At 34.6% G+C, this 13,450-nt stretch overlaps 3 protein-coding genes across 3 annotated transcripts; 2 read left to right on the forward strand and 1 right to left on the reverse strand.

The window, feature by feature from the left end:
• Window positions 1-267: 267 nt before the first annotated feature.
• Window positions 268-7,094, forward strand: LOAG_08021 (glutamate receptor 2; the record flags this gene model as incomplete). The annotated part of the gene is made up of 13 exons (XM_003143553.1): window positions 268-321; window positions 607-828; window positions 1,828-1,959; window positions 2,131-2,256; window positions 2,510-2,728; window positions 3,729-3,923; window positions 4,554-4,699; window positions 4,786-4,984; window positions 5,193-5,342; window positions 5,693-5,829; window positions 6,227-6,341; window positions 6,751-6,897; window positions 7,020-7,094. The coding sequence occupies 13 exons, from the start codon at window positions 268-270 to the stop codon at window positions 7,092-7,094; spliced, it is 1,917 nt and encodes a 638-aa protein (XP_003143601.1).
• A 1,485-nt stretch (window positions 7,095-8,579) lies between these two features.
• LOAG_08022 (hypothetical protein) lies at window positions 8,580-10,476 on the forward strand (the record flags this gene model as incomplete). The annotated part of the gene is made up of 4 exons (XM_003143554.2): window positions 8,580-8,940; window positions 9,151-9,305; window positions 9,958-10,046; window positions 10,235-10,476. The coding sequence occupies 4 exons, from the start codon at window positions 8,580-8,582 to the stop codon at window positions 10,398-10,400; spliced, it is 771 nt and encodes a 256-aa protein (XP_003143602.1). The 3' UTR covers window positions 10,401-10,476.
• Window positions 10,477-10,738: 262 nt separating this feature from the next.
• On the reverse strand, window positions 10,739-12,423 carry LOAG_08023 (hypothetical protein; the record flags this gene model as incomplete). Its single annotated transcript, XM_020447595.1, has 6 exons — window positions 10,739-10,893; window positions 11,244-11,430; window positions 11,628-11,758; window positions 11,844-11,990; window positions 12,128-12,248; window positions 12,403-12,423. The coding sequence occupies 6 exons, from the start codon at window positions 12,421-12,423 to the stop codon at window positions 10,739-10,741; spliced, it is 762 nt and encodes a 253-aa protein (XP_020302191.1).
• Between the last annotated feature and the right edge of the window lie 1,027 nt (window positions 12,424-13,450).

Genomic DNA, 13,450 nt, shown 5'->3' on the forward strand with positions numbered 1-13,450 from the left:
TGGAATTGTTTAGTTTCTAGTTTGAATATCATTTAACTCTTCCTATCTAAAGACATAATGATAATAGAATTCATCTCAGTTGTTATGCCGATTTGTTAATTGTAATGAGAAACATAGCAAGAAAGTTTAAAAATTGTGAAATACTTTCTTAGTAGTACTTTTATGAAATAAACGTTAAACTGTGCCGGTATTTGATTCCGTTTGTAAGTCTTACCAAAAAGGTTTATTTTACTAGAACTGTGCTCTTGTTTTAGCAAAGAAAGAAAAATGTTCGTGCATCATTATGGCAATCGTTCCGTCATGGATGATGTACCAATACCTGTAAGTCTGTCACTTTATCTCTTCTCACTCACTAGATGGTTAAAAACAGTATTCAGTTTCAGCTGTGTTTAAGGAGAAATTAAAATTTAAAAGAAAAACGAAGAGCGGTTAAACATTTTAATAATAGTTCAAATTATCGTGTAACTAAATAACTCTTGATTAAATAATTGGGTTCTTTATCAAATCATTGTTAAGCAAGTTAAAGTAAATGTTTCAAATGTTAGTGACTAGAAAAAGCCTGGAGCTGAGAGAATTATGGTATCTTATAACATGCATTACTTACAGATGAGTGCACTGTTTGCACACGATGCATTGCTTGTGGCAAGTAATGCGATTGACATTGTTTTAAAAAAGTACGGCCATGATTTATTCTCCAACGTATTCAGTCAAAATCAACTGTATAATGCTGGTCAGCCAGGAATACATTGCAAGCGTGATCTGCAACATGCTACTTCACATTTAATGCCATTCGAATTCGGTGATAAAATTATCGAAGCCATTAGAGAGGTACGATTTCATCCCGAGACTCCCTATTCTATTACAAATTCAAAAACAACTTCATGATATGCCAGTTTTCGAGAGTAGTCCTGCTTTTAAACAATTCCTTTACCAGAACAAGAAATTTCAAATTTAAATCCGAGAACAGAAATCGGAAATCAAGAAAATCAAAAATCAATCATTAAATCAGAAATCAAGCCTGATTACTGCTTTCGAAAAACAGTAGAATGTATCATTTGCTTTTTTCTACAAATGCGATAAAAAGAGGCGACTATTGTTAAAATACTTTACATTCAACATCAAAATGCAGATTTCAATTTCCATCCTTTTCTTTTGGATTTTTGTAATTACCCAACCACAACAAAGAAATTGAGGCCATTGGAGAATACTGTTGATAAAATTAAATTAGGATTTTGACCGCTAATTTGATTTCATCAGCACTAAAAATTTTTTTAAGAAGAATAAACGACAGGATATTATTATGAAATTCATTTTTATTATTTCATTATTATTATAAAATTTCATTACTACCGTTATTATGAAATTTATTATTATTACTTATATTATTATGAAATTCATTTTTTATTATTTTTTTGAATCACTATTTTGAAATTCATTCAGAAAATCACATCCTGATCAGATAAAAAGTAGTTCATTCCAAGGTTTCAAAACTGAAGTAGGACTGTAAAAATTTTGTTTTGGTAAAGGCTATAAGTCAGAAACCAAGCCTAATTTTAAATGTTTTAAATATTTGCGAAATACCCTTCCTTAATTTTTAGCTGTGATAAATTAAGATGAACTGTTCCTTGAAGGCACTTATGTGAAGTTTTAAATTCAAAAAATCCTTACTATCGTAATCACAATGTGACAACAAGATTTGCATTTTTCGGCCATCCAAAAAATTTCAGACTCTACCAGAAATATGTAATAGATATATAAATGCAGGCTCAATAAACTGAATTTCAGTTGGATAAGCATGAGAATGGTACTCAGCCATCCAAATTATAGGTAAAACTGGACGAAACTGATGGAACGCTTACTGGTCAAATACAGTTCACTAAGTCGCTAAGCAGAACAAATTTCTCAGCGAAAGTAGTCGAAATCAATCCAAGCGGAAGAAGTCTATATAGCGCTCGAAACGTAACTAGCCTTTATTTCTAACAGAACCTTGTGGGCAGGTGTGAAATTTGACCTAAAATGAGTAATAGAACTTGTATGAAAACATTTTATACTAAATTTCTCAAGTTGAATGTGAATTTTTTGGGAATTTTAAAAAGAAAATTGTTCCTTGGAACGACTGCCACATTTTAGATGTATGATTGGAGACAGGGTGTGGGATTCATGATGAATGTAGAAAGTAAGCCGAGTTTGTTGAGGAAAGAAACTATCACTCGTCTGCAGCATCGATCTAATAGGCTGCATATTGTAACGGTCCTGGTACGTTGATTAAAAATGAATCCAGTATATTAGCCTGTACATAGTGGCTTGTTATTTTCAACAGACTTGATTTTATCGTTTAGTTCAAATATTGCAAACTTTAACCGAGCGTAACACATTTGCATTCTTAGTAAGAAATCCAGTGCGTATTGAAAAACAATAATCACTTTATGCAGGAAAGGTAAGGAAATCAATCAGTACCATAACATCATTTTATTTTTGAAAAATTCAGAACTAAGTACAGAAATTGCAGGTAAAACCGTTCGTGATGTTAAAGAGGACGATTCCTGGAGAGCCCGCTCATGTCGGTAATGACCGTTTTGAAGGATACTGTATTGATTTGATAAAACTGTTGGCAATGAATATCAGCGGTTTTGATTCTTATGAAATATTCATTGCTGAAGGAAATAAATATGGACAACGTCAGGATGATGGTTCCTGGGACGGAATGATTGGATATTTACTGAACGAGGCATGCCTTAACATATCTCTTACAAAGGAGCTTTCAAAATACAAATTATTTAGTTATTTTGCTTCCTCTGAGCTGATTCTAGATAGAAAATTTATTGTTGAAAGGAATTTAGATGATTTACTCATTCATAGATATTATAGCTTTATTGAAAATAAAGGAGAAACTGGGATTTTAGGGGTCGGTGACCCTGACCTGGAGAAATCCGGTTTTCAGTTTTCTTTCCTAAGAAGTAGTGCAAGTTTCCCTCAACGCATATTTTTCTAAATTAATTGCAATAACACCTATCCCTTTAAACCATCTAACAATATTCCATGATTTCCAATTGAACTAAAGAGATTTTCCTTTTGAGCATCGTGAGAAAAGTGGGTCTAGAATCCAGAAAAGTAGGTTTGAACCAAATTGTCGTCTACTTTTTTCCTTCCGTGGATACATGTCCATTGTTGGATACGTGTTAAAAAATTACATAAAAAACACCCATAGCTTCCCTGTCTGCTGTAATACACGATTGAAAAACACTGCTGTAAACTTGCTGGAAGGCGCAGACCAAACTGCCAGCAGGAAAAATATTGAGGTGGAAGACGACCTAAGTCTTAAAATCCAAAAAATTCAATCTTACTCAGTACATATGATTTTCGAAGAAAATTTAACAAAAACCATTTCTGTTCTCTCTCCATTGTTTGGAATGCCTTAACATATTTAGCATAAATTTTATAATCTGATATTTTCTCCTAAACTGAGTGTAAAACAGATTAATTCCTAATCCGCCCCTTTCATTGTCACTTAACGAACTTGAGCTAAGCGGACTGAAGGTCCCTGCGAGAGTTCAAATGACCGAACACAAGGGTCATATGAACAGTGCTGAAAAAGTTGAGGTAATGACAGCATGAGAGATTCAAAGAACCATAGATTGATAATGGGCGATTAGCAACGAAAAAATCAAAAAAGGATTTGATAACGGGAAAATCCTTGTAAGAAATAAGCAATGTCAACAGATATGCAGACAGCGGATGTTGCCGTAGCGCCACTTACCATCAATCAAGCTCGCGAACGTGTCGTTGATTTTTCGAAACCATTTATGACCACCGGAATAAGTATCATGATTAAGAAACCAGAGAAACAGGAATTCAATGTTTTCTCGTTCATGCAACCTTTGGGAACGAATATTTGGTTCCTCATACTGTGCTCATATGCTGGCGTAAGTTATTTTTGGCATTAGGTGAAGCATAACTGATTAATCCCTAATAGTATACTTTGTGATAACAGTGGGAATTTCTGAAATATGATAGAATTATGTCGGGGTAGTGGAGAAGTCATAGGATGATGAATGGAAAGCCTTGTCAAGTTATCCTCAGTTGTCAGTTTGACATTTGAACCGACATGATTCGGTTAGCTCTTATCGTATTGACAAATATCAAAATTATCGTGCTATCGTTTGAATTATTCAAAAAATCCTAGTGGTAGTTTGGTTGATTAATGAGATGGCCGGAACTATTAATAATAATGAAATCAATTTTATTCTCATTATTTCAAATAAGGGTCGATTATCAATTTAGACAATAAGTATATTACATTCACAATTGTCTTATCACGTTAGCTTGAGGTACCTTTAAGCTATTCTGAAATTCTTTCATGTCTTATTAATCCATTTCCACAATTTCATCAATATCCACACTTTATGCTAAAATCTATTTGTCCCATTTAAATTTTGCTGATGAAGACGAATGTTTGGAACTGAATGCACTCATGAAAGTTCACTCCACTTTAATTTCCTTACATCTTTCTTTTTCCGAATTTCCAAACGTTATTTCAAATTAATCCATTTCAGGTATCACTTACTATATTTCTAGTGAGCTCCTTCAGTCCCTATGAAACACGTACAGAAGCGGAATCACCGACCCAACTTTCGTTGTACAATAGTTTATGGTTCACTTTATCATCGTTCATGCAACAAGGTACCGATATATTGCCCAGGTAAGTCTACTTTAATTATTAATTACGAATGCTTCTGTGCACTTTTTATGTTATCAAAATGTTTTAATTGCCTGGATATGTTGCAGGGCACCATCTGGACGGATCGCCAGTAGTGCATGGTGGTTTTTCACGCTTATCATTGTTTCCTCATACACTGCAAACTTAGCGGCATTCCTGACCCTAGAGAAGATGACTCCGCCAATTGAATCGGTCGATGATCTGGCTGCTCAGAAAAGAATCCTTTATGGAATTGTTAAAGGTGGCTCAACAGAGGAATTTTTCAAGGTACACAAAGTTTTCAATTTATTATGAGTAACATTTATTACTATTACATTTATTACTATTATGTTGTCTTCTGCTTCTCCGTCTTTGCCAATATTTCCGAATCAGACTAGAAAAGATTGACCTCAGTCTTGTCTATACTGAATTATCAACTTCCATTTCAAGTTTACGATCTTTACCATAATTCACTTGTTTAATATATATATTTCAGGAATCAGCAGTACCCATTTATAAAAAAATGTGGAGTTTCATGTACGATACGTATACTCAGCAACTTCGTGCACAGCAACATCCTAATATCTCAGATACTGTAATGGCGAACACGTATGCTGAGGGAATTGAAAAAGTGCGCCGGAGCAAGGTTCTTCCATATAAACTCATCTCGTTTATTGACTCTCAAGTTTCTCCAATCTTTATGCTTCGAAGATACTGTCCAGATAGATAACTATGTCCACATCTTTACATATTATTTTCAAGCGATAGACTTTCTTCGATAATACTTATCGGCGTGGAAGGAACAGAAGAAATAGAGTAAGGAACGGGTTCCTCGGAATTGATCAATTGATGCGGAATTGATCAATTAATTCATTGCATAAATTCTGGAAAGTTATTTAGAATAAATAGATAAATTATTAGAAAGACTGATGTTTCCAAATTAAAACCCATCCAGCTTTGTTGTAAACATTTTCGTTATCCAAAAACGCACTGAAGGGACAGTATGCATTCCTACTGGAAGAAACGGCCAATGAATACGAAAACACTCGAAAACCATGTGATACTATGAAAGTTGGTGCTAATTTGAATTCTTTGGGATATGGAGTTGCAACCAAGATTGGTAATCCTCTCAGGTAGTTTTTTTGCCTTTTTTCCTGTAAAATCATTAGATGCTTGCTATTCGAGGCACTCTTCTTGTACTGAGTAATTTCGACAGCATTTTATATATTTCGAACTAATATCAGTTCTTCTTGTTACATCATTATGGGCGAGATTTGCTCGGTGCTTATCATGCTAATAAAATGTTAATGCTAACGTGATTTTCCAAAATGTCATGGTGTCAAATGTCAGCTTTAATAATTAGCAGAATGAGATCTATGCACTTCATAAAATGATAACTTTAGTCGTACCTTTTCCCATGAGTAGAAGTCAAACTTCTCTCACTGCACTGCCGGATGGAAAAAAAAAGTGTGCAAAATTTGAGAGGACTTCTCATCCTCATTAAATTTTATGATTATATAGTTCTTATAGAGAAAGCATTAATTTCGCGATATTATACTTGCATGAGAAGGGTGAACTGAAACGACTAGAAAATAAATGGTGGTATGACCGAGGTCAATGTGATCAAGGAATGTCGATGTCTCCGGTCACAATTATTGTTGCTTAGGAAACAATAATAATAACAATAATATACCTGGTGTTAGATTCTGTTTCATATTTAAGATCTTAGTATCCCATAGAATCCATGTGGTGAGCTGGATATATCTTGCCTCCTTATTTCTCCCCTCTTTTCTTAGAAATTAACATATGCTTTTCGATACTCCCACTGAGAAAAATATCTTGAACCTTATTATTTCCCATTGACGATGAGAGAATCATAAAATCATTCAACCAAGTTGTGGTAATAATAAGGAAGCAATTTTGGGCGAGATTATTTTTAAGATTCAAAAAACTGTCTGAAATACCTGTGGCGCATTTTGTCATTATTGTCCTTTTTCCTTCACTGAGGTCCGTAGACAGCGATTTCCTTGAATTATGTATTTATACTGTTCCAGGAAGGGGGTAATAGTGCCAGTTTAACTCTCAGCAAAGTTGCTGGGATATTTTACATTCTATGTGGCGGCATGATATTGTCAATGGCAACTGCCTTTGTCGAATTTTTGTATCGTTGCAAGCTGGAACGATGCGAAACTGCAAGAAAGGTTATTTCCACCGAATCAGCCCTGTCTTTTGTAGCTTCATTACTGTACTGAAAAGTTCTTTTACATACAAGATATGAAGTACAGTTACTTTCAGTTTCTGAGGCTTATTAAATTCATTCCAGAATCATTTACGACGGAAGACTTTGAGCAGTGGCAACGATCATTCACAAAAGCGCTCAAGATCTGCTGAATTATGAAAATATGTCATTTATAAAGTGTATACTAATGTCTGACTTTTAAAATCAATTTTTTTGCAATTTTGTGATATTTTTTAACTGTATGTGGAGTTACTATGATCAATGCTAATTTCAGTGAAGTTGTTGAAAGTTTTCATAGTTTTAAATTGTAGAGGTGAAAGTTCAAAGTGTTTTTTTTGCAAGAAGTTTTTGAAAAAGAGGTGCTGAGATGGAGAGAAGTCCCGACATCTGTAGTGTAGAATACGCCATTGCGATATTCATGAAATTTCAACATTTCCAATCCTGGCCACAAACTGAAGGAAGCAAGTCAGCTGTATGTGTATGTAATATATGCATTACAAAGTGTCTGGATAGACAAGAGATAGAGCCTGAGTAGACAGAAGTTAGATAGAACGTTGTTCAATTTCCAGAGAAAGAAGCTAGAGGCAGCTGTTCTGTAATCGGGAAGAAGCAGGATAGGAGGTGGGGAAAGAGGAGAAGAAGAAGAAAGACAATTTACGAGAATTTGCAGATTTTCTGCTTTGAACTTTATCATCTTATGCGATGCTTGTCAGTTTGATTTACATCATTTCGTTATTTTTAACGTAACATATTTGCCCAACTAGTATTCTACCCATGTGATGGGGAATTGTTGAAGTACATGAGGAGTGACTGGTAAAATTTGAACGGACGAATGCAATTCTTATGTATTTCATGGATATATGTATCAGAAGGATGGCCACAAGCTCTATGAGCTTCCACACCTGCGAATTTTGAAAAGAATTTGAATAGCTTTGGAGAAGCATTTTATTTATTGTTTTCCAGTAGGAAATTCGGTTTAGTTCATAATTGCTGTGATATTTTGATACATTTCCTTGTTTCAGTGCTGTATGGACTTTATTTCATTTTATTTCTCCTTTGTGAATAGTCTTATTGTTATGTAAGCAAAAATGATGAAGAGAAATGTTGTTAATTGGCATAGAATTCAAGAAAATCATAATGAAATTTTCTATAATTCACGGAGCTATCCATTTCTGACGAATCGGAAATTAGGAGATCACAGAAGGAAGCAACGTATCAGAAAAGCGGACGGAATCCCTGCTGGCTGGCAGCATCTTCCTGTTATAGTCTTCGTAATAGAAATCAAATGTCCAAGACAAAAATCGAAACTACTGCATTTTGAATATTCTGTTTTTTAATTCTTTAAGCATTTAGAGCAGTTTTTAGCATTTAGTATTTGGAAGTGAATACTGATTCTACACAAACTTATCGGTTTGACTATTTCAAAATCTCTATAATGATGGATTTAGTTCAAAGCTCAAAAAAGATACAGTAATTTGATGAGTATGATGACTGGCTCATGAGTTATTTACCGTGATGTCTTCTTTCATTCATTTGTTGGAATTTGTCATATTCTTATTGAGTTCAAAATTGTCAATTCTATTTACATTCCTTTTGATTACTTTTAGATAATTTGTAATCGCTGACGATTTCATTTACAGAAATATGTCAGAATACACCAGCAAAAGCAACAACAACAACAGTAGCAGCAATTACAACACGGGAGCTTTTTATCACGGCTATAGGGACAGAAGCGCATTTGGTGATAGCCTGCGTGGAGGAACTGAGAGTGATTTGACAAAATCAACCTGGTTCTCAACTGCAACATCAAGCTTAGAGAATAAATACGATCATAGAATTTTCCCTGATGGGCCAATGGCGATGAGTTTTGAAAAGTATGTGCATAATATATTTCGTCCTGGAAATAAGTTACCAAAACTCTCCGCTACTTCGGGTAACTCGATAAGTGCCCAAAGAATGCTTCGAGTTCACGATTTATTCGGTTCTGCTGCTCTGAATGAATCCTGTAAGTTATATTTCGACATTCGATTCAACTTTTCAGTCATTTGAAATCTATTTTGTTCCATTTTGTCTTTTAATGATTTTAAGAAAAAAATCATTAAAAGATTTTTAAGAAAGAAAGATTTTCAAGATTTTTTAAGATTTTTAAGAAAAAAATCTTAGGAAAAGAAATTCCAAGAAAATTTAGAAGGAATTTTAACATTAACATTTGCAGTTGATGAAGACATCATGAAAACACCATTGGAAAAAATGTTCAATGAGTATAGCCTAACAGGAAGTGCGGATTACTTATCATACTCCTCTTACTACCCGACGAACAGTGTCAACTCAACTTGTAACTCAACCGTATTGTCACCTTTCCAAAGTAAGGTATGGTATTGTTCTTGTCACAGCAAATTAAATAAGTCTTCCTAGCTGGTTGCGCATTCCTCTAGTTAGTCTTGTGAAGAGTGGCAGCCAATACTGCAATATATGTCAGCAGGGTATCTTTCGGGAAGGGAAATTCGGCAGGTGAAGTTATTTATTACAGTTTGTGGTTTAAATTGCTATCACCTTTTTTGGTATGCTTTCTGTAGAAATGACATTTTATGAATAAAGTCTACAACCGATCTCGAAGATTCTGTGCATATTTCATATTTTTGTTTCCAGTATCTAATTGCAATAACATTTTCTTGAAAGGTTGATGTAAAAAAGTGAAACAATTTAAAATCCTTGAATCTTCCGTTCTTCAGCGCTGAGAACAAAGGAAGCAATATGAAGTTGTAGGAATGATAAAGTCTTCAGACCTTCATATCAGTTCAAAGAATACTCTAAGTAGTTTGAGGATTCTCATTTTATCTTATTTATCCTTTCTAGTTTCTTATTTAACAAATGAATGGATATGTAGAGCACTTGAGACATGTTAAAAATACTGCTAACATTCCGATACATTGTGGAGGATTGATTCCTTTTATTATGGTTTGATGGCGAGAACATAAAACATAATGACGTTAATGGTAATAGATACGAAATTCATATTTAGGATGGTTATGCATTTTACTGGAGAAAAGTCGATGATGACTGGAAACGGAATAACAAGCAGATGATTATTGATTATAAAGGATCCAATAAGTAACCTTTTAAAACTCGTAATTTATGTCACATGAAATGATGCATAGTTAATTGAATCTTCAGGATGAACTTTTAATTTCCAACAACATATCATTGAAAAAAAACTCTAGCAAGATTTAATCTAACCAGAAGCACAGAATATTTTGTTGGCGTAAACAGTATGAAGATCTAATGCATCCCGATTTCAGCACGCCATTGACTCCATACATGTACGCCGAACATCCGTATGTTCGCAGTCAGGATTCACGTATTGTTGGATCGAACTTCGTCCAAATAACATCACGGCCAAAAGATCGTTTTTTGGAGAAAATCGACCAGACGCTTGCTGAAGTTCGAGCTATGCCTCGGTTTTAAATAACGAAATCGGTGATAGCTTTTTTCTCTAGATAGAATACACCGAGTTATTAATTAATAAAACAAACGTTCTCACCTTCAATTTTCAATACGACTTTGTTTACCACAGTGTTGCTTCACTCCTGACGATGTGTTGTAATTTTATTGGCCTAATTTTGGGTCCAAAAGTTTACAGTTTTTACAACCGGAATTTACAGTTTTATTCCAGAAGCGATAGTTTGAGTCTATCCAACATGAATTCCATAAGTTTTATTCTTAATAATACGGCGAGTTCTTTACTTTTAAGCTCTGACATTATTCTTTAAGGATGAAATCTAAAAATCACAGATAAACGAATTTTATTCTTCACCGATCACTACAGTATGGTCGTCGTAAAATTTATACGGTGGTACTTCGAGATTGTTGGGTGCTGGTCCTGATCGTATACGACCCGATTTGTCGAATGATGAACTGTGACAAGGGCACAACCACGCATCATATTCACCCTTTCCATCTAAAAAGTACAAAAATGAGTCTTGAAAATTTCGAAGATATGAATTACAACGACATCCCGGATATTCAATATAGTACACGGCAATGCGATGGCGTAATTATTCGAAAAGACTATCTAAAATACAAACTTCCTGAAATACGTTTCTGGTCTAATACTCAAAATAATACATTTAATCCACTCGTTCTGAATACTTGGTACTCAGTTTTTTCTTTTTCTTTTTTCCACTGCTTGGAAAGTTCGGGCATATGTTTTTAGGTAAAAGAAAATTTAAGAGAAACTTAAATTGAAAATCTCATTGAAAGTGAGGTAATAGATGCCCGGCCAAATAAATGTATAAGGAAATCACGTACGTATAGGAACACATCCCAGATGCGAACATATTGCAATTAAGATGAGCCATTCCGGACGTTTTACACGCGCTGAGTCTTCTTCCGGATCTCTCAGTTCACTCAGTTTCACATTTCTGGCTTCCTCAATTTCCTCCTCTGTACGATGCTTCACGAATAACGGTTTGCCACGCCAATTGAAAACTTTGCACTGTAAATCATCATAATTTCCCAACTTTCTCGTTATGTCTAAAAGGATCTAGTGTAGATTTTATTGATCTTCCTAATGATTGCATAACTTCACACTCCCAGAATCATGAAACTATTCCAATTAATTTGTGCATCGGGTTGTTATCCATCGTTCTGTTATAATTTTTCTTTCAGAAATTTCCCGGGTAATATATCAACCTGTCCTTCATGTACTTCATCCAAATTAATTTGTGTTGTGCCAAGAGCAACTTGATCGGCAGGCATATTTTTGAAATAAGCAACAGTCTGGACAAGTTTCGTAGTCATCATCAGATAAATGGCGCCACCAACTGTAAAACAAGAAAAGGAATGAAAATAATTGATGAGTCTGAAAATAAAAACATAACGTTGAAAATTTCACACTGAGCTACTTACCTCCAAAAATGATCCCTTGCCGCACCGAGCGTCGTATATTTTCCGTTGAGCTAGCAGCTTTCGTCGGATTGGTGATACCGCGTTGATCGCTGATGTCCGGAAAACGTACATCACTATGAGCAAAACGGCATATTGGAAGAGATAAATCTAAATCAAACAATATATTCCTAAGGAGCTCGACACAGTTCCAACATTTTGTAACCACAGTTTAATTCAGGAATAGTAAGATGAAATTTGACATTTACTAATCACAAAATCTTCCCAGTCTTAGTTGAACGACTTACCGCACAATGGTTTGACTGGTAATGAGTACAGGAACGACCTATAAGAATGCTTCTTGACTTCTTGCTGTAGTACCCGCGATGCCGGAGACGTTGCTATGCCACCATTGCCAATGTTACACACCTAAACTTACCGACATAATTGGACGTATTAGTCTTATAAGGCCCGTGTAAAATCGTCACGAAAAGAAAAAGATTAAGTGAGACCGGTGAATATGTTGTGATTGCACCGTCCATAAGACTTTATTGAATCTCCCGGATGTACTCAAAATGCTTACTATCAGGTTTAGTCTCTTCATTGTTACCATACTGAAGTTTAATCTCAATTAGTCATATTTTCCGTAAAAAAAACCGCTTCTCCTAGCATTTTTATAGAAAAAGAGAGAAATTAAGAAACAGAAATGTTAATTTACCCATTTGATGGTTCTCGTTGACTGCATCACTGTTGTTGCTCTCAATCAATTTCCTGCAAATTATCCGTAAAAAAAAGAATTTGAAATTAACCCAGCAAATTTTGAACAATCTTTCCTATGCCATTCTCCTAAACTGTTCAATGAGGAAATTCTCTTCTCTTTATCAAATCAGCATTCAATTTAAAAAGAATAATAAAATAATTTGCATATGGCATACAATTGAAATAATTTACATGTGGCATACCAATTCCTCCAGTTCACCATAATGATCGAGAAGTATTCATTGGAGATATGTGATGATAGCATTTCACTTAGATTTCAAGAAAGGTTTAGGGAACGGGTACGCTAGAACTTTTATTAGTCAAGCGAGTCATTATAGTTGTAGTTTCTTGTGAGTGGCAACAGATAAGATGCAAGAAATACATTTTTACAGTTAGAGGTTTGGCAATGTCAAATGTTAAGCCTAATAACTGACAAGAATTAAATAGAATAGTGGCCAATATCATGGAGTCCGAATGTGGTCGAGTCGAAAATATAGCTACAACAATAATGATAGACCCATATCGCACTTAATACTAGCATTGTACGTATAGTTTTTTGACAGAAGTTCCAAGTTAGACTAACACTTCAAATATATATATTATATATATATTCATGCCTCCTCTTTTGGGATCATACTGGAGATCGCATTTAACATTTACTTCTCTTTATTCCAAAAGGTGAAAAAATGCTTGTCTCCCATCCTTGTCGCGAAAGTCGCGAAAATTAAAATAAATTTTGTGTAAGATGGGAATGCTTTCCATGATTCATGATTCATGATCCATTAATTATCTCATCTTAATATCTGTCTAAATTCACATTCCCATGTTTTTATCCCTGTATAAAGGAAATGCTTTTCTTTTCAATTGCTTAC

This window comes from Loa loa (assembly GCF_000183805.2).
Source record: "Loa loa unplaced genomic scaffold supercont3.31, whole genome shotgun sequence".
Lineage (NCBI taxonomy): Eukaryota > Metazoa > Nematoda > Chromadorea > Rhabditida > Onchocercidae > Loa > Loa loa.